The 27,500-nt window shown below is 42.1% G+C and overlaps 1 protein-coding gene across 2 annotated transcripts in view; it reads left to right on the top strand.

The window, feature by feature from the left end:
- The window catches only part of LOC139918919 (glutamate receptor ionotropic, delta-1-like), a 590,452-nt gene that overhangs the window by 308,565 nt on the left and 254,387 nt on the right, over positions 1-27,500 (top strand). For both annotated transcript variants that reach the window (XM_078290849.1, XM_078290848.1), the window contains exon 3: positions 11,845-12,129. In XM_078290849.1, coding sequence (XP_078146975.1) covers positions 11,845-12,129 — 285 coding nt within the window. The remainder of the gene's footprint in view (positions 1-11,844; positions 12,130-27,500) is intronic.

The raw sequence follows: 27,500 nt of genomic DNA, 5'->3' as shown, positions 1-27,500 counted from the left end.
GAGTTCTTCTAATGCTGCTGATATGGAACATTTCATACGTTCCTGCATGGTTCTTTACAGCAAAGGTCCTATGTAGAACCTTTAAAGCACAGGTCTATGGAGAACCTTTCTAAAATGGTTCTTTATTGCAGTCGTGCTTTTATTGCAACAAATAGAGTCTGTATTTTCTTTCTGAGCGAGAGTTGCAACTTCCTTTTCCTTTTCTTTATTGCACCAACAAGGGTTCTGCTCTGGTACAAGCCTAAAGAACCATCTTCTGGGACTACAGAGAACCTTTTTTGTTAAGTGTGTGTGACTCAGCCAGCACCAGCTAAATGGATGTGGAGGGATTTTTACAGTGGAACCATTCTGACACGACCCAAAGTAAAATATACCGTCTTAACTCTGAGTACCACACCATTTATCTTGGTATTAACAGAGATTTTAAGGAATCAAAAGGAACTGAAACGCTCGAAAAAAAATCATTATCTGACCTCACTGAAGTTCATTTCACTTATTTGATGAACAGTACGGTTTAATTTTATGACTTAACGCTTGATCAAATGATTGTTAATGAAGATAAATGAATTAACTTTCACTTAGATCAATGCAGTTTTTCAACACTTCAGTCTGGAGCCTCACACAGATGTGATGGACTCAATCCAACATCTAAGACTCTTGCTGACATGACAAAACAAGCAAGTAGACTGTAGTTGAGTTAATTAGTTAGTTGTGTTTTAATCTTTTTATTGTTATTTTCCTTCTTTGTTTTAGTGTTTTTTTTCACACATACACACAAAACGACACAAACCAAAGCACAAAAAAGAGAAACCCCAAAAATGAAATTACAAAATATATATACATAAAAATAAATAATAAAATAATAATAACAAATTTGACTGTTGGGATCATCTGTCATTTTAATCCAGGATGACTCGGTAATGTCTATTTAAAACAAAACTGCAGCAAATGACGACTCAGAGATCGTCTGATAACATCAATCCAGTTTCAACTGAAATCACGATAATGTCATTTTTAGAAATAAGCGGAGGTGTAAATCATCTTCCAGTGAATCATATGGTGATGATCTGGTGATTTGGGGAAATCACGACACACTTCTGCCGTCTGAACTGATGAGAACAAGCTCATTTTATTTAAAAACTCTGACAAAATGAGATATGACAGGAATATTATTTGAATATTTCAGTTTAGTTTGACATTACACCGAACATCACCATTCAGTTCAATGGGATGAACATTAATTTGATTATTTAACATGTGATTTTTGCATACGTGAGCCAAATTGTGATATATACCAACATCGAAAAAAAAAATCCTTATGATTATTGATTACCGTGATATTGATTTCAACCATTTCAACTGTTTAGTACAGAAGCCGAGAACGGCCGTGCTTGCAATTATTTTTTTTAATGCCGTTATCTCGAGATCACGAGTTCATTATCTCGTTATCTCGAGAAAACGAGCTTTGTTATCTCGAGATAACGAGATAATCAACACGTTATCACGAGAAAAAAAAAATGTTGTTTCCTCTTATTACTTATAATGTTTATCAGAGATCAGGAGTAGGATGCATAGATGGCGTCTTGACAACTGTAGCAACTGATTTAAACTGAAAATGTCAGATCAAGGAGAACCATTATTGATCAACGCATCAGACTGTACTGTACTAGAAATTGCATTGTGTCTTGTTTTCTCAAGATAACGAGATAAATTAACTCATGATCTCGAGATAACGGCATTAAAAAAATAATTGCAAGCACGGCCGTTGTTCGACTTCCGTAGTTTAGCATTTAGGGCACCAGCAGTAATTTGAGTGAAATCACACATAATAAGACGTGTGTAAATAAAACATGACATGCCAGTCCAGTCTGCATCAGGTCCGCTCTGCTGGAGGAGAAAAAAAAAAAGGTGTAACATTTCAGCTCCAGCTCTTTCACTTCCAATAGAATCGTCCTCAGCCGGAGCCGCAGAGAGTCAGGGAGACGAATCCAGAGAGAGAGAGGCGAGGCGGCGGCTCGATACCGCTAATGGTTTTGTTTTGTTTGCTGCACATTATCCTGTCCAGCCTGAAGCTCATTACTGATTACAAGTTCTCCGATACGTCCTGGACTTTCTGTCTGGACCAGGGTCCGACTGATAGTTTCATACCGGAGTCACCGATAGCTGATATTTCTGATATTTTCTGATATTATGAATTTTTCGATATCTTTAAATTTGACCTTTTTTCGTGCAAAATATGACAAGTATTCAGTGTTTCCTTCAGAGTTTTCTTCTTGTCAGGGTGGAAAAGCCTCTGAAGCAGCATTCTTTCATCACGGGACACTAAAACTCTCCACTGAAACCAGACTGATGAGATTCTTTTAGTGTCAGCAGCTCTTTACGGCAGAGAGACCCACCAGTATGACTAGTAAATATCAGCAGGTTCCTGAATGTTTCTGGGTGAAACAAAGTGAACAGATTTCTGCGTTCAGAAACACAGCAGCGGGCCTGGAGGCTGAAGGCTCCTGCCACACCAAGGTCCCTTCAAAAATCTGCCAGTTTGTTTTTGCCTCGCTTATCGGCAAAAAACACACATCTGAAAATATGATTTGAGGCTTTATTATTAATCTGTAGGGTGTTCTGGTAAATTCGGCGTGTATATAATCCTCTAAACAGCTCGAATTTTAACAGACCGGAACATTTATGTGTCGGGGAAGTGGAGTTACTTCACACACAAAATATCGACTCCTTACCATCAATATGCTCTGTGGTCTAACTCTGTAAAACCTGACAGAAGGTTGATTGTTGCTGATGATGGTCTCGCTCTGCGGAGGGCAGAGTGTTGTTGTCATGACAACGCTGAACGACAGAGGCCAGCACTGGACCAGGAATTACACATAGACCCTTTAATTTTTAATGGGATTTTACCTACATACACATGTATCAATATGTACAAACACACATGCATGTACTAATACACACAGACACAAGTATTTATATGTATACACAAGGAAACATGCATATATACACACACAGGAACACATAAGTGCAGTGTATATTGATGCACGTATGCAGACACAGCGGTATACACTGTCCACACACACACACACACACACACACACACACAGCTCTGTTGTGGGGGGGGGGGGGGGGGGGGGGGGGGCGTGTATCGGTAATGGGGCTACAGATCCATGGAGATAGATAGTTTAATTAAGCATGAGAGAAATTAAGACCCCATTGGCCCGAGGTGAAAAATGAGCTGTGAGGATGGAGGGAGCGATGCTGAACACAGAGGAGGAGGGAGGGAAGGAGAGGAGGAGGGAGGAGGGAGAGAAGAGAGTAGGGAGGGAATGAGAAGAGGAGAGAGAGAAGGGGGGAGGGAGGGGTGGGGAGGAAGGAGGAGAGAGAGGGAAGGAAGGAGGAGAGGAAGGGAAGGAGAAGAGGATGGACGTTGAAATGAAGTCTAGAGCTCATTGGAGGGCAACAAAAGAGGAGGAAAGGAAGAGAGAAAGGGAGGGAGGAGAGAGAGAGGAGGAGAGGGAGGGAAGGAGAGAGAGGGAAGGAGGCGAGGGAAGGAAGGAGGAGAGGAGGGAGGGATGAGAGGGCAGGAAATGAAGAGAGGAGGGAGGGAGGAGAGGTGAGGGAGGGTAGGAGGAGAGGGCAGGAAAGGAAGAGAGAGAGGGAAGGAAGGAGGAGACAGGGGGAAGGAAGGAGGGGCAGAGGGAGAGGAGGGAATGAGGGAGGGAAGGAAGGATGAGAGAGAGGGAGAGGGATGGAATTGGGAGAGGATGGATGGAGGAGAGGAAGTGAAGAGAGGAGGAGAGAGCAGGAAAGGAAGAGAGAGGGAAGGAAGGAGGAGACGGGGAAGGAAAGAGGGGCAGAGGGAGAGGAGGGAAGGAGGGAGGGAAGGAAGGATGAGAGAGAGAGAGAGAGGGATGGAATTGGGAGAGGATGGATGGAGGAGAGGAAGTGAAGAGAGGAGGAGAGGGCAGGAAAGGAAGAGAGAGAGGGAAGGAGACAAGGCCGTTTATAGTACTGAAAAACACTTTAAGCATCCACAAAATGGCAGATGAACGAGGGAAAGAAGGACGGAGAAAGAGATATCAAGTTCAGAGGGAGGAGGAGGAGGAGGGAGGGAGGGATGGCATGGGGAGAGAGAAATATGGATGAAGGGAGGGAAAGAAGGAGGGGTGGATGGTTAGAGAGAGATATCAAGTTCAGAAGGAAGGAGGAGGGAGAGGGAAGGATTGATAGAGAGATTAAGTTCAGAGGATGAAAAGGGGGGAAGGATGAAAGGAGAGAGAGGAGGAATCAAGGCATGAAGCCCAGAGGAAACATGTGAAGGGAGGAGGGAGATGGACTGAGATATCGAGATGTTGAAGCGAAGGAAAGATGGAAGGAGGGAGTGAAAGAAATACATTTAACAAGATATTCAGTCTCTTTGTCCCTCAGCCTCACTGTGGTGTTCCTGCTGCTCTTCCCACAGATCACCTGTCAATCAAACAGTGTGGGCGGAGCTTGGGTTTTCTTGTTGATGCAGTTTGAGTTTCTCTTTTCTTTGTCTGTTCAGCCATGCTGGCTATCACTGCTCATGCTAACTACCCAGTTCTTCTTCTTCTGTTGATTCAAAATAAACCGGAAACGTGAAACGCATCACTTCCTGTGCTGCAGAGGATTTTTCTAGGGAAAGAAAAACGGCTCGGTTATTTACAGTCTTTGGTCGTCACCCCTTCTCAAACTTTTGTCCCTTCAGGCCACCGTACACTGTCTCTCTGACCGTTAGCCAATCAAATCAAAGCAAAACAACGTCTCTGTATCAAACAGGCTCCTGATTGGCTGCCTGTTACGCTGCTCTACACAAAGAGGTAGCATCTAAACTTCTGCAAACTTCAACATATATCTATGAAAAATGCATAATAATTTAGGCTAGGCAGATAAATTTAGGCAGATAAATGTAGCATTTAGCAGCCTTTAACAGGTGAGTTAAAATGTTTATTTCAGACACTGTTGAGTGTTTATAACGGCAAATGGAAGTTTTCATGAACTGGGTGTCGGTTGAATCACTATTGTGCTGTATCATGCAGCAGAGGAGGGGACTCGAGTCACATGACTTGGACTCGAGTCACAGCTTTAATTGCTTGAGGCTTGACTTGATGCATGAAGAGAAGACTTGAGACTTGACTTGACTTGGGTTCTGGTGACTTGGGACTTGACTCTGACTTGTACTTTGATGACTTGAAAAGGTTTCTAAAGTCTTGACTTGAGATCTTGTGTTTGTGTAAATGACTTAGATTGAAAGTGATGAGATTTGTTCCAGCGGACGACTGAATTTAAATTCTGTTTTCTGAATTTGTATGGAATGATTGAATTTATTGAAGTTGAAACTGATTATAGAAATCAAACTCATGATGCTCTTACCAAGTTTTTATCCTATTAAAACCATATTGCATTGAAAAGTCCTAGATATTTAGTTTTCTTTAAGATATTAAATTGATACTGGACTCTTGATTTGTTCTGACTTGACTTTAGACTTGAGACTTGACATTAATGACATGGACTTGACTTGGACTTGACTTGGTGTTCTACATTTAGACTTGGGACTTGACTTGAGACTTGTGCCTCAAGACTCGAGACTGACTTGGGACTGGAGCAAAGTTGACTTGGTCACACCTCTGTCGTTCAGTGAGAGAGGCAAAACAGAGCTTCATTTGTATGAAAATGTGGATTAATACTTTAAAGAGCAACAGGAACAGATAATAGTGTGTGTGTGTGTGTGTGTGTGTGTGTGTGTGTGTGTGTGTGTGCAGAAGACGGCTGTATTGAAGGCTGCAGAGAGATAGAGGAGGAGGACGAGGAGGGAATAAGAAATCGAGTTTCCTCCTCTCTCTGCTTCGTCTCGTGCCACTGATCTGTTCAATAAGGCCGAGCCTGGTAGCACTAATCCTTTTGTTTTGTTATGCTAGTCTGGATCTCTGTTCCCACTGCCTATTGATTATCTGTGCCTCCTTGCACAGATAATTCCCTCCCATCTGCGTGACACTTGAATGAATCTAATTTCCCCTTCTATTGTGTTGCAGTAACTTTAAAACAATCCAACGACCGTTTTAATTCATGGAGCCGGAGCCGGTGAATAGGTGGAGGTGAGATTAAAACCAGCGGTGAATATTCAGGAGGTGCAGATGGTCAGATAGGAGCGTACACGTCATTAAAAGGAGGGTCATTTCTTCAACACATCTTTAGATACAGATAAGACTTTTAACTTTTGGTCTGCAGGAACACAGTTGTTACGAAATCCCAAATTTCACCAGCTGATTTCATTATTTCTCTATTGTACCAGCCATGTAGAACAGAACGGGACTCCACATGGCGACTGTACCAGCTGATGTCTGCCGCTGCACGTTTCTAAAGGGCCGGTCACAACTGAATTCACAATTTCTGTTCACTCATCACAACAAAAAGGATGTGACGGCTTTGTGTCGGGCGACGTTTCAAACTTGTAGCAGATTCTGCTTTGTGAACAACCTCACATCAAACTTTATTCATCGTTTGGTAGCTGGTTAAGTAGCTAACTAGCTATCAATCAACTCTGATTCTATGCTATTTGGTTAGCAAGTTAACGTAGCTAAGTAGCAATCAATCGACTCTGATGCTATGCTATGTTAGCAAGCTAATGTTAAAGCTAAACTAAGCGATTTTTTCTGACCACTAGAGGGCGACAGAAACACATTTTGTAAACACACAGCAAAGCTACTGGGCGACGGAAGCCCTTAAGGACAAACCGTGCATAACGGCTTAGGCTAAAATAAACGTACCTACAGAGAAATATCTCCGGTTACCAGTCTCACTTTGCCAGATTTTTCTCCTGCTGAAGGTCAAATGTGAAGAGACAGGCAGCAGGTTTACTCGTTGAAAACGTTTACTCACTCTCTTCATCGATTCTCCATTACTCAGCCGACTTTGACAACAAGCTTTAGGAAAGAGGTGAAAACAACAACAAGCTGCTGCTGTGTTGTTGTTTGTTTACATCATTACATCTCACGGAAATCTCCATGTAGCACACGCTAGCTTCAGGATTGGTTACAGGGTCTGAAATCACTTATTGCAGGTTTAACTGTGGGCTATTACAACAGGAAAACCACCATATGTGTCCGTATGTTATGAGCTGTGTGCTCTCCACAAAGACTTGGCATTCTTAAATTTTGATATTTAGACATTGTTTCAAAGCCGATGTCATTGCATGTAGAAAACACCGGCTGCTGCATCAATGAAGAGGTGCATGTGCATCGTCATGACATGTAAAGGAGTTTCTACCAAGAGATACTCCCTGCTCAAGGATGAAGAAGTTTGCCTTGTTTGTGTGAGCTAAATTAGAAGCAAGATTTTGATAAAGATCATACTAGTAAGAAAGAGACGGGCAGAGAGAGGGAGATGTTTGTCTTGTGTCGACTCTAATGGTCTTTGTCTCTCGCCGTCTGGTCGGAGTCGCTCTGTACGTGTCGTCGGGACGCACAGGGAGTCGCTTCAGATAAATATTTAGCGCAGATGAAACCGTGACTCACTGTGGACTCAGAGAGCAAGAAGTGAGTCAGAAACCCAAATCAGTTCTGCTGCCTGATGAGGGAATCTCAGCAGCTACTGGCTTCGTGTCTCTATAGCCTGCAAAGCTTTTAGTCCCATTCTGTTTTACACTAATTAGTCCTCAGTGTTTCCAGTCCTGGAAGTTGAGTCTCTGATGCTCTGAGGCTCATTAGATGTGTGATTGCTCTTGTCATGTGGAGAAACATCAGCAAAACACATGTGACCTATTTTGGATCTTGGTCCAAAATAGGTCACATCCATTTTTACTCGTTCATTTTCCAGCATCAAACCCACAGAACTTTATTTTAAATTCTAGTCGAGATCCCAAGGTTTCCAAAGACACCAAACAAGTTTGATGTAATGTTGCAGCGTCTTGAGTTTGAATATTTCACTCAATATAAGCAGCTAGAGCTTCAATGAATGAAGCAGATACAGAATATGGATGAGACACTGAAGGACAGTATGGAAAATTTTTTTTTTTTTAACTTTGAAGCTACTTAATTTAAGGCGAAACTCAAGGTGTGAGGGGTTAAAGGTCCCATCTGGTGTAAACCAGCACTCCCTTGCCTCTGTGATGATAAAGGAGTTGGATGTGTATCTAAACATGGTGAAAGTATCAAAACTAAATCCACACAATCCATATTAGAAAAGCGAGCCTCTAAACGAGCCGTTTGGACTTCCGTAACTTTGTGGCGTCACAAAGGTTCGCTCATTATCATTTCTGTAAGAAATAATAGACTAACAAAGTGTTTTTTTCAAAGCGGTCGAGCGGTCGTTATCGTTTATTACCGGAGAGTTTTCCCTACCTGGAGCCGCCGGGCCGCGGCGTCTCACGTTTCACTCTCGAAACGGTTAGCCAATCGGAACGGAGGGGTCGTTAATATTAATGAGCCTTAAAGACACGGCGACAGAAACGGCCTGTTCTTGGTAAGGCTCAGAGAGATGCTGGAAAATGAACGTGGAGAAATGGATTGAGAGTGTTTTTGGTTCATGACACCACACACACAGCTTTGAATGGACCTCAGGACGTACATTTCATCCATGTTATTCTGCTGTAGTAATCACTAAGAGACTCTTGACCATCACAGTTTCACAAGCTCTTTATCCAAATTATTGTCATGATTGTTTGTAATGATGGACGGTGCGTGAGCGACCGGCGGGTAGAAGTGGTTTTAAAAAAGCATATTAATTGTGTCACATTGTTGAAGTTTGTCATGTGACTTGGGCTGGGAATTGTTACACATATTTTAATACAGTTCTGATTGGTGAAATCCGAAAGCAATTCTTCTTTTTGACGTCTCTGTTTGATAAAAGCACACTTGACCATGAAATGTCATTAATTTTTCAGGTTTATATTTGTACGTGCATGCTTCTGCCTGTCTAAACAGACTCGGACTTCTCTCTGTTGATTTCCTCAGAGCAAATTCCCAACGTTTTGAACCTCTTTGACGCCTCTCGAGAAGTCTGAAAACTGACACTGACACGGAAAATTAGCAAAGTAATGATGGCAAGCATTTCTCATTCCTCAGCACCAAGTATGACAGCGTGGAAGGGGAAGATTTCATTCCTCAAGGCAAATATAAATCTTCTGTCTGCTGGCATCATTCAGCTTTATTTCAAAATAACGGTCAGATTATTACAGCTGTTTTAGTTTGGTTTGGAATTTAAATTTTTGGTTGAGGAGTCCGTTTACAAGTGCAGCTACTTCAGTTTCGGTCTTGACTCCTATAAGACAGAAAGTAGAGGCACTTTTTTGTTTTATGGAGACTCATCTGCAGTAAAGTTGTGGCCCTTATTTGGATCCCGCCCCTTAGTTTAGACAAGCAGGCTGGCCATTCTCTAGACATTAGGGTTCGATTGATTTGTGAAGGCTGATACTGATATTTTTGGATTGATTGGATTGATTGTTTTCGTCAGAATTCCTACACAATCTGGAAAGTTTGGAGATGTATTGAAAATTAATTTGGTAATTTCCGGGTTTGGGAAAGCATGGAAAAATCTTGTTGTATTTTGCCGAGAAACTGTACATATAAACTACACATTCTTTGCACACATTTGTTGCTATGGAGAATAATCTTCATCTCTAGAGTGATATGGTAGAGTTAGTAAGATCAAGACGATCAAATCTGCTTAAATCATACTGAACACCAACCAAAATCTTTTCAATCAAATCAAAAGAAATTAAGGTCTGGAAAAAATATGGAATTTTGTAATTGAAACTGTGTAAGAACCCTGTTTCATGCAAAAAAAAAAAATGAAAAAGTGTTTTCCCCCAGAATTTAATTCTTGTCAGGTAGACCATAATTGGACACTAAAACTAAACTAAATAATAACATTATTCTAGGTGGGTTAGCAGCTCTTTAAGGCTGGGTGAGGCAGGTTTCATTGAGTTAAATCATATCTTCAACTCCATCATATTGGTGTGGGATCAACACTGACAGGCCGATATCAGATTTTTATTAAAAAAAAAAGGCAAAATCAACCTGTTGTATTGGCAAACTGATATCATTCTAATCCTAATAGGCACACTCTTATCTGGCAGGCTTTAGAAACCTTAGATGGTGAAAACATTCGCTAATTTTACTAAACATTAGACCTGCTTTAGTGCAAAATTATTCGCTCCAGTTTCACAGAAGCCACGTTTGTGTTACTCTCCTTAGACAATTTAAATTTTGCAGGTGGAATTATCGCCTCGTCATCAACTCTGAAACTTGTGAATGCTGACAAAGCACGACTGGAAAAGGCGTGTTATTCTTTAATAGAGATGAATGTGGCACACTCCGAGAAAACCCCAGAAGTTGGTTGCCTGTTCCAAGGCTGCGTGTCCTCTGTTTGTTTTCAGCTTGGAGAGATTCAGCCGGAGTTCAGCCAAGTTTGACTCATCAAACATTAAGCGGCGGGGTCCAAGCGACCAGCCAGCTGTTCTGCCGCCGCACTTTCTGTCTCTTTCCTGTTTTTTTCCCTCCTCAAGGACTATCTGTTGGTGCCTTATCCTCCCTCTCCTCTACATAAATGTTTTTTGATTTCCCCTGCTGGCGGCTCGGTCGTAACACGCCTCCCGCCCTTTGGAGCATCTTTTGACCTTTTAGTCTGGACGGATCTTCTCCTGTAGAAAAAGTCGGGCTTTAGCCAGAGATGAAAGGCTGTTAAGAGGCTTAACCTGTGGCTCTCCAGCTGTTAGGAGGGAGGGGAAAGGATCTTTTTGAGGCTTTGTAACTGTTAGGAGCGATGTGTTGAAGAGGAAGGTTTGAAAAGGCTCTTACAGGAAACACTGAAAGACTTTAACACTGTTAAAAAACAGCTACTGCCGATGTACCTTGAATTCCCGGGTCTGTTTTGTTGTTTGTTGGTGTATTTTTCTTCTTCCTGTGGATAACTGGCCAAATATAGACAACCTAGACAATTGTTTTTGTATTATATATTACATTATATATTGTATTATATGGTTGTATTTTGCAGTAAACTGGCTGAACTTGGAATCCCAATTCTTGAAATCGTAGGTTGGTTATCAGCTGTCGGACTTCAGCTTTCAGCTTTCATTTACAGCTGTATATGCATTAATTATGTAATCATGGTAATCTTGGTCTAAAACTGGGCTGTACAAATTAAAAATTGATCTTGGCCTATAGATAAGAATGGCGTGACGTTTCAAATGGGCCACGCCTACAAAGTGCGGTACACATGCAAAACCCTATTCAATTTCTATGAACAAAGCAATAAATCAACATTTTCTGTGGTTGCTTTTTCTGTGTTCTAATAATTGATGTGAAATGTATATATATATATATATATATATATATATATATGGTGTTAATTGCCCTTAACCTTTTCATGTCTCTCAAACAACTGATCATTATAATTTAATTATCTGGAAGTCACAAAATGCTAACCATTTAGCAAACTTCCATACAAGAGAGGAGTCGTGTTAGCCTTTTGACCCTTCAACAGCAAATTATTTAAACCATAGGAAAAAGAAAAGAACAGAAAAAGCAACCACAGAAAATGTTGTTTTATTGTTTTGCTCATAGAAACTTAATAGGGTTTCACACTGTAATTTACAATGGAAACGGTACTGCAATTTGTAGGCTAAAGCAGAGATGTGACGCTGAAATGACGTCTAGAGCTCAATGGGGGGCAACCAAAATAAACAACTGCTCTCTTTCTTCCATTTTCCTCCTTTCCTCAAACTTTCCCTCCCTCTTCCTCACCCTCGATCCATTCCTCCTTCCTCCTCTCTCCGCTCCATCCTTCCACCCTTCCCCTCCATCCCTCCCTCCTCTCCTGCAGCCTGCGAGCTGATGAACCAGGGCATCTTGGCGCTGGTGACGTCGACGGGCTGCGCGTCGGCCAGCGCCCTGCAGTCGCTGACGGACGCCATGCACATCCCTCACCTGTACGTGCAGAGGAACAGCGAGGGCTCGCCGCGCACCGCCTGCCAGTTCAACCCGAGCCCCGGCGGGCAGCGCTACACGCTGGCCGCCCGGCCGCCCGTCCGCCTCAACGACGTCATGCTGACGCTGGTGGAGGAGCTGCGCTGGCAGAAGTTCATCGTGTTCTACGACATCGAGTACGGTAAGTGTTGGACGCACTCGCTTTTTAATACACGGGTTCCTACGCTGGACTGAGGAAAGTAACTTGATCATTTCTGGGTTTTGAAATATCGGTGGATTGCACAAGTCTAGAGGAATATGGAAAATTTAAGCTATTTCTCTGTTGTGATGTCTGTTGTGGAGGACAGACACTCTTTTAATACACAGGTTCCTACGGTGGTCTGAGTAAAGTAATTTGATGGTTTCCAGGTATTGAAAACTTGCACAAATTGCAGAAAATCTAGAGGAATCTGGAAGTTTTTAGGTACTTGTAGAGCCAGTCTGTTGTGATATCTTCTGGGTTAGTTTCCAAGGTGTTGCAAAGGCGAAGGGTTTCACTTTATGCTGACGACGCACTCCTTTACCTGTGTGATAGTTTCCAGGTTTTGAAAACTTTTTTGGATTGCACAAAGTCTAGAGAAGTACAGAAGAAATTGTTCAGTGCCGACGCAGATGTGACTTCACATTTTACGTACTTGTAGATCGAAGTGATGTGAATTGCACAAAGTCTAGAGAAGTATGGAAGAAGTCGTTTAGTCCCAATACAAATCTGACGCCACATTTGATGTTGTTGTAGACCCGCTGTCTGTTCAGATATTGTGTTGTGAATAAATAACTTAATCTATTGATTGCTTATGGCCTTGTTGGCAGCAACCATGGAATTTTAAAATGGGGGAAAAACGGAGGAACCATCTTTCTCCAAATGTAGATCCTCTGTCTAGAATTTTTGTAATGAGAAAAAACACACAGATGCTAAACACTGTATTGTTTCTCTTCCTGTTCATAGAGACTGCATGATTTTACCTTCAAATGTAAGATATTTTTAGTCTTGACGCCTGCTGGAAAGGTGATTCATCATCATCTTATGGATTATTGCATGCTTTGGATATTCATGACCAAGCTGCGGTTACATTGACCTGGTGAGTGGGTGAGCCTGGCTGTGAATGGACTGTATGTATGAGACTAAGCACTCTGTATTGCTTTGGTTGACATCTCACAGCGCAGTCTGTTGGTGTATTTGTGCTGGATTTTCTTGAATTAAAAATTTAGCAGTCTGCTGGGAGGCATCTTTAATCAAACAATACACTGCCAGAATTTTATATCGTGATATATTTTGTAGAAATTTTGGCGAGTAACAGTATATAGTAATTTTTCAGGCAATTTGAACTCTTGGGAATGCCTGTTTTTGCCTGGGGTTTCAACAGTGCAGTTTAACATTTAGTTAATTTAGAGGCAAATATCACACTGAAGTGTTCTGACCTTTTTATTTGAAACACTCACACACTCTTTTGGATAAAAAACCCTTACAATATTCATACTCACGCACACAGTCTTCAGGTGTAAAGACAGGTTGGTGCTGTTTCCAGTTTCCTGCTCAGTGTTTGACTCTTGATAACCAAACCGTGTCTGCAGGATGGAGGAGGTTGATTCAGACAGTCCCTTCTTCATTTTTGTTCTGTCGGTTTTCATTTGGTCGGAGATTAGAAGGTGTGTTTGTGTTCATTTTCACTTCCCTAAAGCTTCATGACTCACATAAACAAATGCTGCATCATGACAGAGGGAAAACAGGCGTAACAAGAAGACGTTTCACATAGTTGTAGAAAAGAGAAAAAACACTCCAGTGGGTTATGAGTCCTGGGTGCTGATGACAAATGGAAAAAAAAAAAGCAGCTCTACCCTACATGTGTTTTCAGCAACAAATGAGAAAGCGCTTGACGTTAAGTGTGTAAAACGTAAAGTCGTCCGCATAGCTAATGTTCAACCAAAGATTGTTTGTCTGAAGCCTGACTGTAAAATTGCAGCTTTCTTTAAATTCATCCCATCTTTTAATTTAACCCTTCTCCAAGTTGGACAGTAGTTTATAAATAAGAAGGTGAAATCACCTGAGGCAGACTGTGACTTGTACTATAAATTTTATACTTTTACATACATTTCTACAGTTTTGTTTTCACTTTGATAGAATGTGCGGCATAAAATTGGGACTAAAAATCCTGAATAAATGCCTTTTTGAAATACGTTTTATGTTTTCAAACCCCTGTGTATCAGTATGAAATCCAGGCTCAACAGATGAACCCAATTCTGTTGATAGAGGCAGAAGTGTGAAGTAAGCAAAGAGGATTGATGTTAATAATTTAACATGTTAGGAGGAAATACATGTGGACAAACACCTTAAGAATACCTGCAGGTTTTTCTTTTTTTTTAATCCTGGACACGGTCTCCATGACTGGACGTTGCAACCAAACTTCAGATCTAAACTCCTGCCTGGTGTGTTTGTTTGGGACAGCTCACTCGGACTATATCTTAATGAAATCACATTAGGCCGAATGGATTTTGGAGCGTAATCGATAAAGGATGGTGGCAATTACAATATAAGGATATAGAGCGATGCAGGCGTTTAGCAGACACTGTTATCCAGAGTGATTTAGAGTAAGTGCATCAGTAGCTGAAGGCCAGGATCTGAATCCTATAATCACAAGCAACCAGGAAAGATTAGAGCAACACACTGCTGAGGGCTTTGGGTTTTCAATCCACTCTGCTCCACTGTCTCACCTTACAGTGCATCAGGAATACAGCATGCAAGGCTTTTAACAAAGGCTCTTAATTGATTTTGAAAACTCATTGCATCGCACGCATAAGGACATATTTCAGATTTGTTTTTGTTCTAAATCGTAAATCAGGCAGGACGAGGAATCACACACTTGAGGATATACAGTACAGTAACTGATTATCCTACTCCAGTATTCAGACTGAGATTTCCTCCTCGTTAGGCGTTTTCTGTGTGGGGGGGGGGGTTTGATTTTCCCTGAACCAATCACCAGTGACTGATGTATCCCGCTCTGACGTCACTTCAGTCACGTGATGCTGCAGCCAGTCAGCCTCTACATCCATGGTTAGCCAGACATTTACCAACTGGCTCTGGCACAGGTTGGAAACGTCACCGACTTTAGTCCCGCCCACAAAGGCGCTGATTGGCTCGATTTGTTTCTCCGAGCGAGAACAAGCCGCTGACGAGGGAAACATCAGGCTCTCTGAATCGCTCGACAAAAATCAGAAAAGTGGGCGGGACGAGATTCAAGAGTCTTTAACCAGGCTGGACCTGTGCAGATGTCGGGTTGTAAATATCACGTTATGATCTGGGCTCAGATCAGTCTGCAAGTCGATCAGCATGGTTAATCTGCGCTGACCATCGATCTCGATCAAACCTCAGACCGAGACGGAATAATCTGGTGTTAATCAGCCTGACAATCCGTGACATACGACATCTTTGAAAACTTTGGAGAAACTGTAAAAAGGGAGAAGTTTAAAAGGTAAAAGGAGCAAAGGAAAGAGATGAATAGATATCAGGAGGCTGATGGCAGACTAACCTCCTGTTTGGAAAGGTTTAATGGATGCTGCTCTGAAGTCAAGCTGCCCTTGAGTTCTGAGAGTGCCCCCCCCCCCCCCCCCCCCCCCCCAAGGAGCCAGGAGCCAGGAGAGAGAGGTGAGATTGAACCTGTGATCCAGGTCTTTCTGCAGCCTGGTTCATACAGCAGGATTCCCAGAGAGAAGCGCTGTGTTGTGACTGCAGGCGGCCGAGGGAACGAACGCTCCGGGCCGGATTACAGCAGCTGATCATGTCAGATCTGCAGGATTAATGTAGTAACTTGTCAAAATGTAATTTAATATCCCCTTTTAATGGGTCGAAAAGGGAATAAAACCTGTTAACACTAGAAAAGCTATTGGATTTGGGGCATCTAAGACACAAGACGTCAGTTGAAGGGAGAAAATATAATAACAACAACAACGACAAATAAAAATAATAATCATCATCATCATAATCATCATAAACCTAAACTTTTTACCAAAATTGGATCTAGCAAAAGTCATGGAGGAACATTTTGAAAGCTCAGATATTTCAGTTCTAAACTTCAGCACTGTTTGGCCTTTCTAGTATTCATGTAATAAATTGATTAATATTTTAACACCTAATTATAATTAGCTGGCATTCATTACTGCATCAGGAGTGTGACTGTGGACTAATAATGAAATAACACATAAGAATAAGAAGAATGTGATGACTCAAGTTGTTGCATTATTAGACAATATTATTATACAATATATTAATTTAATTAATTAATTTAATAATCAGGCATTTACATGACAATTTCAATAGTCAGAGTATTGCCTTCATCTTCTTCTAGAATAAGTACAACAGGTGGTGACATCATCACCTGGCGCCAAGGATCAGCCAATAGCAGATTTCAGCAGCGGCTTTACAAAGATTTGGGTTTGGTTAGTTCCTCTTTAAAGAAACCATACTTCAACCAAATGACCCCGCCCCCCCCGACACACACACACACACACACACACACACACACTCCAAAGTTGCCATCCCTCTCCATGTGTCACGGCACTTAATTTGCTGCATTAATCAGCAGAGGCGTCTATAAAGTGATGATGTATAATTGTGTCCATAACACACTTCAGCTGCAGCTAGTAGATTTCTAATGGCCTTTTTTTTTTTGTTTTTAAAGGCAGCAGAAGTGCTCACTTCAAAGGTAATTGGGATTAGTCTGTTGAGGATCGGTTTCTAAGTGGGAAAAATGAGTGTTTTCAGTGTGGTGTGGTAAACAGGCCGGTCCCACTGCGATGCTTACCAATTAGTCAAACCGGCGTCAGTTTATCTTTAGTGAGCCGGATGCATTTCCACTTGATTTATTATCTCTACAGCAGGATTTCATTCTCTGCATCTTATTTATCTTCACAGAAAAATCAAGCTCTGTGTGTGTGTGTTTTTTTCCGTCGTGCATAATGTGTGTCAGTGTGTTTATAACAGTACTGAGAGGAGTTTAAAGGTCCCATATGGTGTAAAGCAGGACTCCCCTCTCCTCTGTGATGATAAAGGAGTTGGATGTGTATCTAAACATGGTGAAAGTATCAAAACTAAATCCACACAATCCATATTAGAAAAGCGAGCCTCTAAACGAGCCGTTTGGACTTCCGTAACTTTGTGGCGTCACAAAGGTTCGCTCATTATCATTTCTGTAAGAAATAATAGACTAACAAAGTGTTTTTTTCAAAGCGGTCGAGCGGTCGTCATCGTTTATTACCGGAGAGTTTTCCCTACCTGTAGCCGCCGGGCCGCGGCGTCTCACGTTTCACTCTCGAAACGGTTAGCCGATCGGAACAGAGGGGTCGTTAATATTAATGAGCCTTAAAGACACGGCGACAGAAACGGCCTGTTCTTGGTAAGGCTCAGAGAGATGCTGGAAAATGAACGTAGAGAAATGGATTGAGAGTGTTTTTGGTTCATGACACCACACACACAGCTTTGAATGGACCTCAAGACATAAATCACAGTTTCACAAGCTCTCCATCCAAATTATATTATTGTCACTTTGTAACAACATTTTTAAATTGTTTACATTCTAGCAGCCAATGGCATCGCTAGAAAGATTTGTGTCTCAGAAATAAACAGAATTCTGCACAGTCAGACTTTGTTGTCACTGAACTTTTATTGATCACATGGTATCCTGGTTGTATTGATCCTGAACCTCAGACCACGTATCGAGTCGTATCAGGAGAGAAACAGATCGTCCCATGTCTAAAAACGACACATTTTGGGATTAGGATTTTGATTTTGGGCTAGAGCTCCAATTAGAATTAGATTGAGGTTTAAAGGTTCTGATTGATGACCAGATCTGCCGGAGTCACATGGAGTTCATGGAGAATTACAGGCTGGAGGAACTTCCCAAAAATGTTAACTGTACCTCCCCAAAATGTTCTAGCAGCCATTCTCATAGATGATTAGTGGTTGTCAGCCATTCATTTATTCATTCATTCATTCATAACCTTTATTTGAATTCGAAAATCACTGAGACTGACCCTCATTACAGTGATGTCGTACAATATTAAAACAGCAAACAAACGGATAAAAAGTAAACATATAAACAAACGACGACAGTAATAATAACAAATAAGAAACAAAAGAAAAATCAAAAACAGTTGAGAGTAAAAGCAATCAATTAGAAACCGCTACAAACAGAAGCGTGGAGGTTTAGAGGTTTAAACTAATATCGTTAAAATTGCAGTTCAGTCTGATGAGGTAATCTGATTGGTCGTTTCTCCTCCCTGACAGTACAGACTGCTCATCACCATCTGCAGCTTCTATTGGTTTTCAATTCAGACTTAATTACCCCAGAAGGGAGATTTGGTTTGCAGAAGCAGACATAATAACATAACGCCTCTGGACTGGAACTTGATAACAACGCCGACGTTATTGATTCTGTCTCTTTGTTGTTCTCCTGTTGATACTGTTCCTCTGTAATTACTGTCAAACTGTTGCTGTTTGTTGTGGCTGTGTAACTGTTTTGGTTTTTTTTGCACATGCACTGACTGTGAATTTACTGAAGGATTTCCTCTTGATGATAATGAACTAAACTAAAGTTACAAGAAAAAACAAAACTTTGGATGCCAACTTTTAAATGCATGAACACCAGTTCTGGGCGGTAACGTTACAGTAATGTGATTACTCTTTTCAGTAGCAGTAGTGTAAGGGATTACAATTTCAAATTCAGTAATTACATTACAGTCACTAATCCTAGTAATGTGTTACTTAATCCTGCAATAAGTGACATCAGCCCTTCTAACCAATCCTGAAGCTACTGTGTGCTGTGTGGAGATTTCATTGAGACAAAATGATATAAACCAACATCCAGCTGTGTTGCTGTTTTCTCCTCTTTTCTAAATCTTGTTGTGCTCCTGAAGAAGCTCCTCCCGCTCCATTCAGCAGCTTCTCATGGTTTTAAAACTAGCTTGTCTCCTCCCTCGCTCTTTAAAAGCAGAACTCACCCCCTCCCACTCCTGAACAAAATACTTGTAATGGCAGAATTGATGTAAACTTGTTAAACTACTAAACTTGCTACCTTCCTCTTCACTTGTCATCGTGGGACATGTGACGTTCAGCGGGAGAAAAATCTGGCAAAGTGAGCCTGGTGCGGTTAGCTGTTAGCCTTGATGCATGCTGCTTTGCTAGGTTTGTCCTTGGTAGGCCTCCGTAGTGCGGTGGCTTTGCTGTGCTTTATTTACAGATGTGTTGCGGATTCTGTCACCCTCTAGTGGTTCGGAAAGCAGCTTATTGCAGCTTCAACCTTTTCTTTTCTCTCCTTTGACACTTTCAAAGGTTTACACTTTCCTCAGCCGAAAACACAACATCCAGTTTATCAAAGCATCTGATACAGAAACACAGAGATGTGAGGAAATAGTAATGTGATTACTTTTGTGATTACTTTTTAAATGAGGAATAAGTAAAGAGCAATTGATTACATTTTAACTAACTTGCCCCGACACTGATGAACACTCACACAATCTTTCGCTCTCTCCCGGTGATTTTTTTCCCACTCCATCCCCCCATCCTTCCCATCTCTCCCTCTCTATCTTCATCCCTTCCTCCTTTCTCTGTGTGATGAGCGCAGCAGGAGGCCATTTATTCAGATTAGAGGCGTGTTGCTGAAGGAAACGAGGAGCAGATGGGGTTAGGGTTTGTCTGTCAGGCCGGCGGTTCGGACCGGACCGGACCGGCTGATGATGATTTAAGAAGCTGCTTCCTCCCTTCCTTCCTCCCTTGCATCCTCACTCCTCCACTCACACCTCCTCCCTCCCTCCCTCCCTGCCTTTGTCCCATCTTCCCCTCTCCTGCTTCTTTTCCCTGCACCACCTTCCCCTCTTCCATTTTTATTAAAGAAGCAATAAGTCAGATTTTTCCTGTCCCACAGCACAAAATGACCATAATCTATCTGTGGGGTTGATAAAGACGCTGATCAATACCAGGGACTCAGTGATTACTGCAGCAGCTGCTGAGATTTCTGGATTTCAAAACTCACTTTGAAGCAAAAAACGCCCCACACTGGAGTTTAAAGACACACACACACACACACACACACACACACACACACACACACCTCTACTGGCATGTTTAAGGCGGTGGAGGGCGGAGCTACAAGCGAGCGAGCGGCGTTGCAAAACATTTCAACTACGAAAGCTAAGAAGCCTCAAATCAATGGATGGGAGGGGTATGGTGTGTGTGTGTGTGTGTGTGTGTGTGTGTGTGTGCGTGCGTGTGTGTGTGTGTGTTTTGTAGGAGGAGACAAACTCAATGTTCATGTCAATGTTGTTGCGATTCCTTTTGGTCGCCAATAGAAGTCAATAATTCTCTTCCTCTTCCTCATCCTCCTCCTCTTCTTCTCCTCCTCCTTCCCTTCCCTCTTCTCTTCCTCATCCTCCTCCTTCTCTTCCTCTTCTTCTCCTCCTCTTCCTCCTGCGTCTCTTCCTCTTCCTCGTCATCCTCCTCCTCTTCTTCTCCTTCTCCACTTCTCCTTCTCTTCCTCCTCTTCCTCTTCCTTATCCTCCTCCTTCTCTTCCTCCTCCTCCTCTTCTCTTCCTCTTCTCCTCTTCTTCTCTTCCTCTTCTTTCTCTTCCTCATCCTTCTCCTTCATCTTCACATTTAATAATGTAATAATAACAAATGTACTTTTATAGCACCATGAATACATAGACTGCAACTCAAAGTGCTGTACATAAAATCGATTGATTAAACCAATAAATGGATTTAAAAACTGTAAATGGATTAAAACCATTACATCACATTAACATTTCAAAATCAAAAATAGTCCAGTATAGGAATGACCCTCTATGCCAACAACTGCTATTCTAAAAAGATCAACTGATAAAATAACAAGCAAACAATAAAACTGAAGAATAAAAAAACACTGTAAAGGTTTAAAGGCGATGTGAATTAAAAGCTAAGTTAGAAAGAGATTGAACAGGATTTATTCTGTTTCTGAGTCTCAAACTCTTTTTCTTGAAACGAGTGCAGAAACCTGCCGGCGGAGTGAGAGAGTTTCACTCGTTTCCAATGCAAATCAGCTCATCTGAAGGGTTTCTCTCTGCCCACACTTCCCACTTCCTCAAGGAAATGCAGTTTGTCTTCCTGAGCAGCAGCAGCAGATATATATTTCCACTGGGGATGGGAGGGGTATGGTGTGTGTGTGTGTGTGTGTGTGTGTGTGGTGTGTGTGTGTGTGTGTGTGTGTGTGTGTGTGTGTGTGTGTGTGTTTTGTAGGAGGAGAAAAACTCAATGTTCATGTCAATGTTGTTGCGATTCCTTTTGGTCGCCAATAGAAGTCAATAATTCTCTTCCTCGTCATCCTCCTCCTCTTCTTCTCCTCCTCCTTCCCTTCCCTCTTCTCTTCCTCGTCCTCCTCCTTCTCTTCCTCTTCTTCTCCTCCTCTTCTCCTTCTCTTCCTCCTGCATCTCTTCCTCGTCATCCTCCTCCTCTTCTTCTCCTCCTCCTTCCCTTCCCTCTTCTCTTCCTCTTCTCCTCCTCCTTCTCTTCTCCTTCTCTTCCTCCTGCATCTCTTCCTCGTCATCCTCCTCCTCTTCTTCTCCTCCTCCACTTCTCCTTCTCTTCCTCCTCCTTCTCTTCCTCTTCCTCCTCCTCTTCTCCTTCTCCTCTTCTCCTCTTCTCCTCTTCTTGTCTTCCTCTTCTTTCTCTTCCTCATCCTACTCCTTCTCTTCCTCTTCCTCTTCTTCTTTGTCCTCCTCCTTCTCTTCCTCCTCTCCTCTTCCTCTTCTTCTCCTCTTCTTCTCCTCTTCCTCCTCCTGCTTCTCTTCCTCTTCCTCATCCTTCTCCTCCTTCTATTCCTCTTGTCCTCATCTGGCTCTGTCCCTTCTATTTTCATCCCTCTTCTCTTCTCTTCTCTTCTCTTCTCTCCTCTTCTCTCCTCTCCTCTCCTCTTCTCTCCTCTCCTCTCCTCTCCTCTCCTCTCCTCTCCTCTCTCCTCTTCTCTTCTCTCCTCTCCTCTTCTCTCCTCTCCTCTCTCCTCTTCTCTCCTCTCCTCTCCTCTTCTCTCCTCTTCTCTCTCCTCTTCTCTCCTCTCCTCTTCTCTCCTCTTCTCTTCTCTTCTCTTCTCTCCTCTCCTCTTCTCTTCTCTCCTCTCCTCTCTTCTCTCCTATCCTCTCCTCTTCTCTCCTCTTCTCTCCTCTCCTCTCCTCTTCTCTCCTCTTCTCTTCTCTCCTCTCCTCTCTCCTCTCCTCTCCTGTCCTCTCCTCTTCTCTCTCCTCTCCTCTCCTCTCCTCTCCTCTTCTCTCCTCTCCTCTCCTCTTCTCTCCTCTCCTCTTCTCTCCCTCTCTGGCGGCCATGTTGGAAGACCAACACTGATGTTGGGGCGGGACAACGCAGGGAGGGATCATTCAAAAGTGTAAACCAATGGGAGATCAGTTAGGGAGAGAAAAGCTTGATGGGAGGGGCGGAAGGGCGGGACTGTCCAAAAATCTGTGATGTTTAATTGGTTGGAAGTTTTATTTACGCCCCCTGGTGCAGCGTGATGTCATCTTTAAAGCTGTTCCAGGAAAAACAGTAAAGAAGTTATTTTATAATCTTCCAAAATCAAGATGAACAAAACCAACCAGTTATCAGAAAAAAGAAGAAGTGCGGTACGAGTGTGAAACCATATTCAGTATCTATGAACAAAACAATAAATCCACATTTTCTGTCGTCGCTTTTTCTGTGTAATTTATGTGAAATGTATATGGTGTGAGTGATTTGTCGTTACCTTTTCACGGTTGTCAAACAACAGCAGGATCATTAAAATGTTTTTTTCTTGAAGTCTCAAAATGCTCCAGGAAATAACATTTAAATGATCCTGCTGTTGTTTGAAAATTGTGAAAAAGTTAACGACAAATTATTTACACCAGATACATTTCACATAAATGATCAGAACACAGAAAAAGCAAGCACATAAAATGTTTTTTTTTTTTTTTTTTTGCCCATAGAAATAGAGCGAGTCATATCACTTGTCCTGCACTTTGTGGGCGTGGCCTGTTTGAAACGTCACGCCATTCTTATCTATCAGTTCAGATCTGCTGAGTCACTTTAACTCGCTGTAGTTTTTCCAAATATAAAGCTGCTGTCCAAGTAAGAGTCAACAAGAAATTGACTCAACTTTACAGAAAGAAATTAATGATTGCTATCCACAATACATCTACTGCTTTGGTTGCTTAGCAACACAAAAGAAGTGTCATTGATTTGTTCACTCAGCTGTTGATTTACCTCGTTATTTTCTCTTGTCTCCAGACTCATCAAGATTATTTTAGGATTTTTTTAGTGAAGTCATCTCACTGCTCTGACAGATAATTTCACTGGTTTCAACAAATGAGACTTTTTTCCAGGAGAATGTAACTTGTTTCAGGACATTTTCTTGGTAAAAGTGAAATTGTCTTGGAGAAAGTTTCTTGTTTCCAGATTTTCTTCATTGTTTTATGATGATTTCTTGAAAGAAGAAGTCATATTGGCATGAATCAAGTGAAATTTACTGAAAGCAGCAGATTATCTGCCAGTGCAGTGAGAGAATTTGACTGAAAATATCATGAAAGAAGCTGATAGGTCTGGAGACAAGAGAACATCACTGGACAGATTGGTATTTTTTAGCCTAGCTTGCAGGATTGACTTCACCAAGATAATTGAAAAGCCGATTTCAGACCAACAGGATTCAGGCCTGAACACACAGAGACAGATAGACTCTGATAATGTAGAATAAATCCTGTTTGTTGTTATTTTAATGTGAAAAAAAGTTGTGTATTGCAGCTTTAAAGGAAACTAGTGAGCAAGAGGAGAGATCCCTAGCTGTACACACACACACACACACGCACACACACACACACACACACACACACACACACACACACAGCAGGACTGCCTCCAGTGTATCAGCACGGCGGCGGTGCGGCTCCGCTGAGCGTGACGCAGCGGTCCGGCCGCATCAAAGCCAGACTCCACATCACACGCCGGCCGCACACCGGGCCGCATGAGCACGCCGCCGCCGCCGCTGCAGTGCGCTCTGGGAAACGGTGTTTTTCATCAACACCCAATCAGAGGCTCCCGTCAGGCGGAACAGAGGGCCATCCGGGGGAGAAACCCTGATCAAGACATTGACACAGAGGGCTGGAGTGTGTTTGTTGTGTGTAAACAAACACACACACACACACACACACACACACACACACACACACACACACTCAAAGCAATACACCTACACACACTTCTCTCTCCTCTTTTTCTTTCTTCTTCTCTCTCCCACTCTGTCTGTAACACACATTTTTTTTGGCTGCCCATGAATCTGGCTTTGTGTGGCTGTAAGTCAATTCACGAGTGCGTGGGTACACACACACACACACACACACACACACACTCACACACACAGCAGTTGTCCTAACCTAACCCTCTTATTAAACGGAGAGAGGAGAGAAGGAAAGAAAAAACATAAACCCATTTTCAAGTGACTTGCAACGGTTTCTTGATTTTGGGCTGCTCAGACACATCTCACACACACACACACCCACACACACACACACACACACACACCATCCTGTTGATTGGAGCAGTTGCACATCAGTGACTCCACAGAATTAGGAGATCTGCTCTTAAAGGAATAGTTCACCCGAAAAATAAAAATTCTGTCATTTTCTCACTCTCATGCCAGTTGCCAGAGGTTTGTTTGTGTGTGTGTGTGTGTGTGTGTGTGTGTGTGTGTGTGAGTGAGTGAGTGTGTGAGTGTGTGTGTCCGTCCCTTGTGTTGTGTGTGTGCATGGTCGCTACTGTATTTTCATTTCTGGACACAGAGGGAAAAAGAGGGTGTTTCAATCCAAAGTGTGTGTGTCTGTGTAGCAGGTAGTTTCATTTCTCAGCAGTGATGGGAGGAGCTGTGTGTGTGTGTGTGTGTGTGTGCGTGTGTGTGTGTGTGTGTGTGTGCGCGTGTGTGTGTGTGTGCGTGTGTGTGTGTGTGTGTGTGTGTGTGTGTCCAGAAGCTGCTTAGTCACCACTCGGCCTGTTGTCCTGGTCTTTCTCCAACTGTCACTCACACTGACTGAGGATATCAAGCACACCAAGCATCTGCTGAGCTCACACACTGCTGACTGTGTGTGTGTGTGTGTGTGTGTGTGTGTGTGTGTGTGTGTGTGTGTTACAACACTAACACAGCAGCTTTTAGCAGTGTACAGTACACACGGAGAAAGAGACAGAAACAAAACAGTACAGTCAGAAAGATTTTTTTCTTTTCTGTATGTGTGTGTATCATATGTACATACTTCTATACATGCATGCTTTTTATTATGTGTGTGTGTGTGCAGTTTGAGTGGGATTAAAGGTATTTGATATTTAAATGTCCGATTTATTTGATTTAAAGACATTTTGTATTTGCATCGTACTTGAGACTCATGCAAAGTTGACTTGTCCACTCTGTATTTATCTGTGAGGCTTCCTGTCCCTCACATCTGACCTTTAAAGGGAATCTTTAAATCACGTGTGACTGTTATCGACCCGTATCAGAGACCAGCAGGTTTTGCAACAACAACGACAGGTTTCTGGCAAAGCTTACGGTGGCCTGTAATGGACAGAAATGTGAAAGTCTTGATAGTTTTTGTGATTTTGTGGTTTTTGAGACGGTATATAATATGCAAAACAAAGAGCGGAACTATTCCAAGCGGTTGAAGATCTGGGAATTTCCTCATTTTCCTTAAAAACTTTAATGGTCGACATGATAAATATCAATTTGAGGAGCGTTTTTTTGCATTTGTTGCAATTAATTTGCATCTTATCAGACGATGTCATCATTTAGCTCGATCTAATTCTTTTAATGAACTGTGGTTGGCAGCAGCAGACCTCACAGCGTCTAGTCTGCCAAAACACAACAAAGTCAAATTCAAACCAGATTACGGGCCGGAAAGTGAGATTAGAAACCTCAGGAGCTGGCCAAGTAGTCGATGAGTCATCGGTATTGATCAACAACTTCATCAATCCCCTGCAGATACTATTGTCATTTTCTGCTAAAGACCTTACTGCACCTTTAAATCCAGTAATTATGCGATCAGACTGCAAGACTGGTTAGTTTGAAATAAACCAGTTTCTGCTACTAATCACCTTATAACTGGAACAGTGAATACACTTGGAAAATAGACTTTCTTGTATGTTGCTGAATTGTATTTTGTATTTTTTATGAATGTTTTTCTGTTTGCACGTCTCTCAAGAAGGTCTCAATCTCCACCAGACTCTCTGATGAAAATGAAAAGATGATGAAGAAAAGGTACCAGGAGCGGTACAGGGAAGCGGGAGAAGAGAGAGAATCTTAGAGGTCAAAAGGGCAGGGAGGAAGTAGGGAAGGAAGAGAGGAAGAGGAAGAAGAAGAGGAGAAAAGAAGAAAAGAGGAGGATTAGCTTCTGACAGCAGGACAAAAGCTCTGCCTGCAGCTTGATGCTGTTAGGACGCATTTATGTCTGTTTCCATGTTGAGCTTGTTTGCGAGTGTGTATAGTGTGTGTGTGTGTGTGTGTGTGTGTGTGTGTTCTTGGACTTCTATCCTTTTGAGAACCAGAGTTTTAGACTTTCGGAGTGACAAATTAGATTTAGGTCAGGGTAAAAATTCAGGATAATTTAGGGTTCGGGCTTTGCTGTAGGGATTAGGTTTACATTAGGTCAGGGTTAAGGTTCGTTTAGGGTTTAGGGTTAAAGGACTAGTCTGACATTTTGGGGGTTTGGTCCATTCGTCTTCTTACCCAATATCTAACGATAGGATTGGCACCAAAATCATCTCTGTGTCTCTGGTAGATAGATCTGTCCGCATGCTAACGCTTTAGCATGCAGTTAAGATAGCATTATCCTAAAAGTGAAAAAATTAGTTAAAACAGCTCTGAGGCTGATGGTTAGTTCATTTTAATGTAAAAATAGACATAAGATTTGACAAAAAGACACATTTTCAGTGGCAGCAGATCTCTCTTCCCGCGAGACTTTGAGTGTAACTTGTTTTGTTCACACAGGAAGTTAGCAAAGTTAGCCAGACAGCTAAAGGTTTTGCGCTATTGCTTCATAATGGGCTTCACTGATGATGAAGACTGAGATTTTGTTTTCAGAAGTTATGAATCTACAGGCCATAGAATAAAAAGGTTTATCTTCATACTTTAGATAATGCTAATCGCCTACAATTACTGAATATACTGTATGCTAAAGCGTTAGCATGCTCACCAGACAGCGCTAACTACAAGAGACACAGAGATCATTTTGGTGTCCGTCCTCTCATCAGATATTGGGTAAGAAGACCAACGGACCAAACTCCCAAAAAAGATTAGACTAAGGATTAGGTTTCAATTAGGGTTAGTTTGGGTACAGGAGTGAATGTAGTCAATGGAAGTTCCTTAGAAGTCTAATTAGACGTGTCTGTTCATTTCAATTCATTTCCGGACAGGACGGATGACGCTCCGTCTGTCAGATTTCCATCCGTTTTGACGACAGAAAGTTCAACCAGCTGAACTTTTTTTCTTTTTCTGG

Source organism: Centroberyx gerrardi, chromosome 20 (genome assembly GCF_048128805.1).
Source record: "Centroberyx gerrardi isolate f3 chromosome 20, fCenGer3.hap1.cur.20231027, whole genome shotgun sequence".
Taxonomy (NCBI): Eukaryota; Metazoa; Chordata; class Actinopteri; order Beryciformes; family Berycidae; genus Centroberyx; species Centroberyx gerrardi.
The sequence above is the reverse complement of the archived record's forward strand: the minus strand, read 5'-3'. Positions and strand labels throughout refer to the sequence as shown.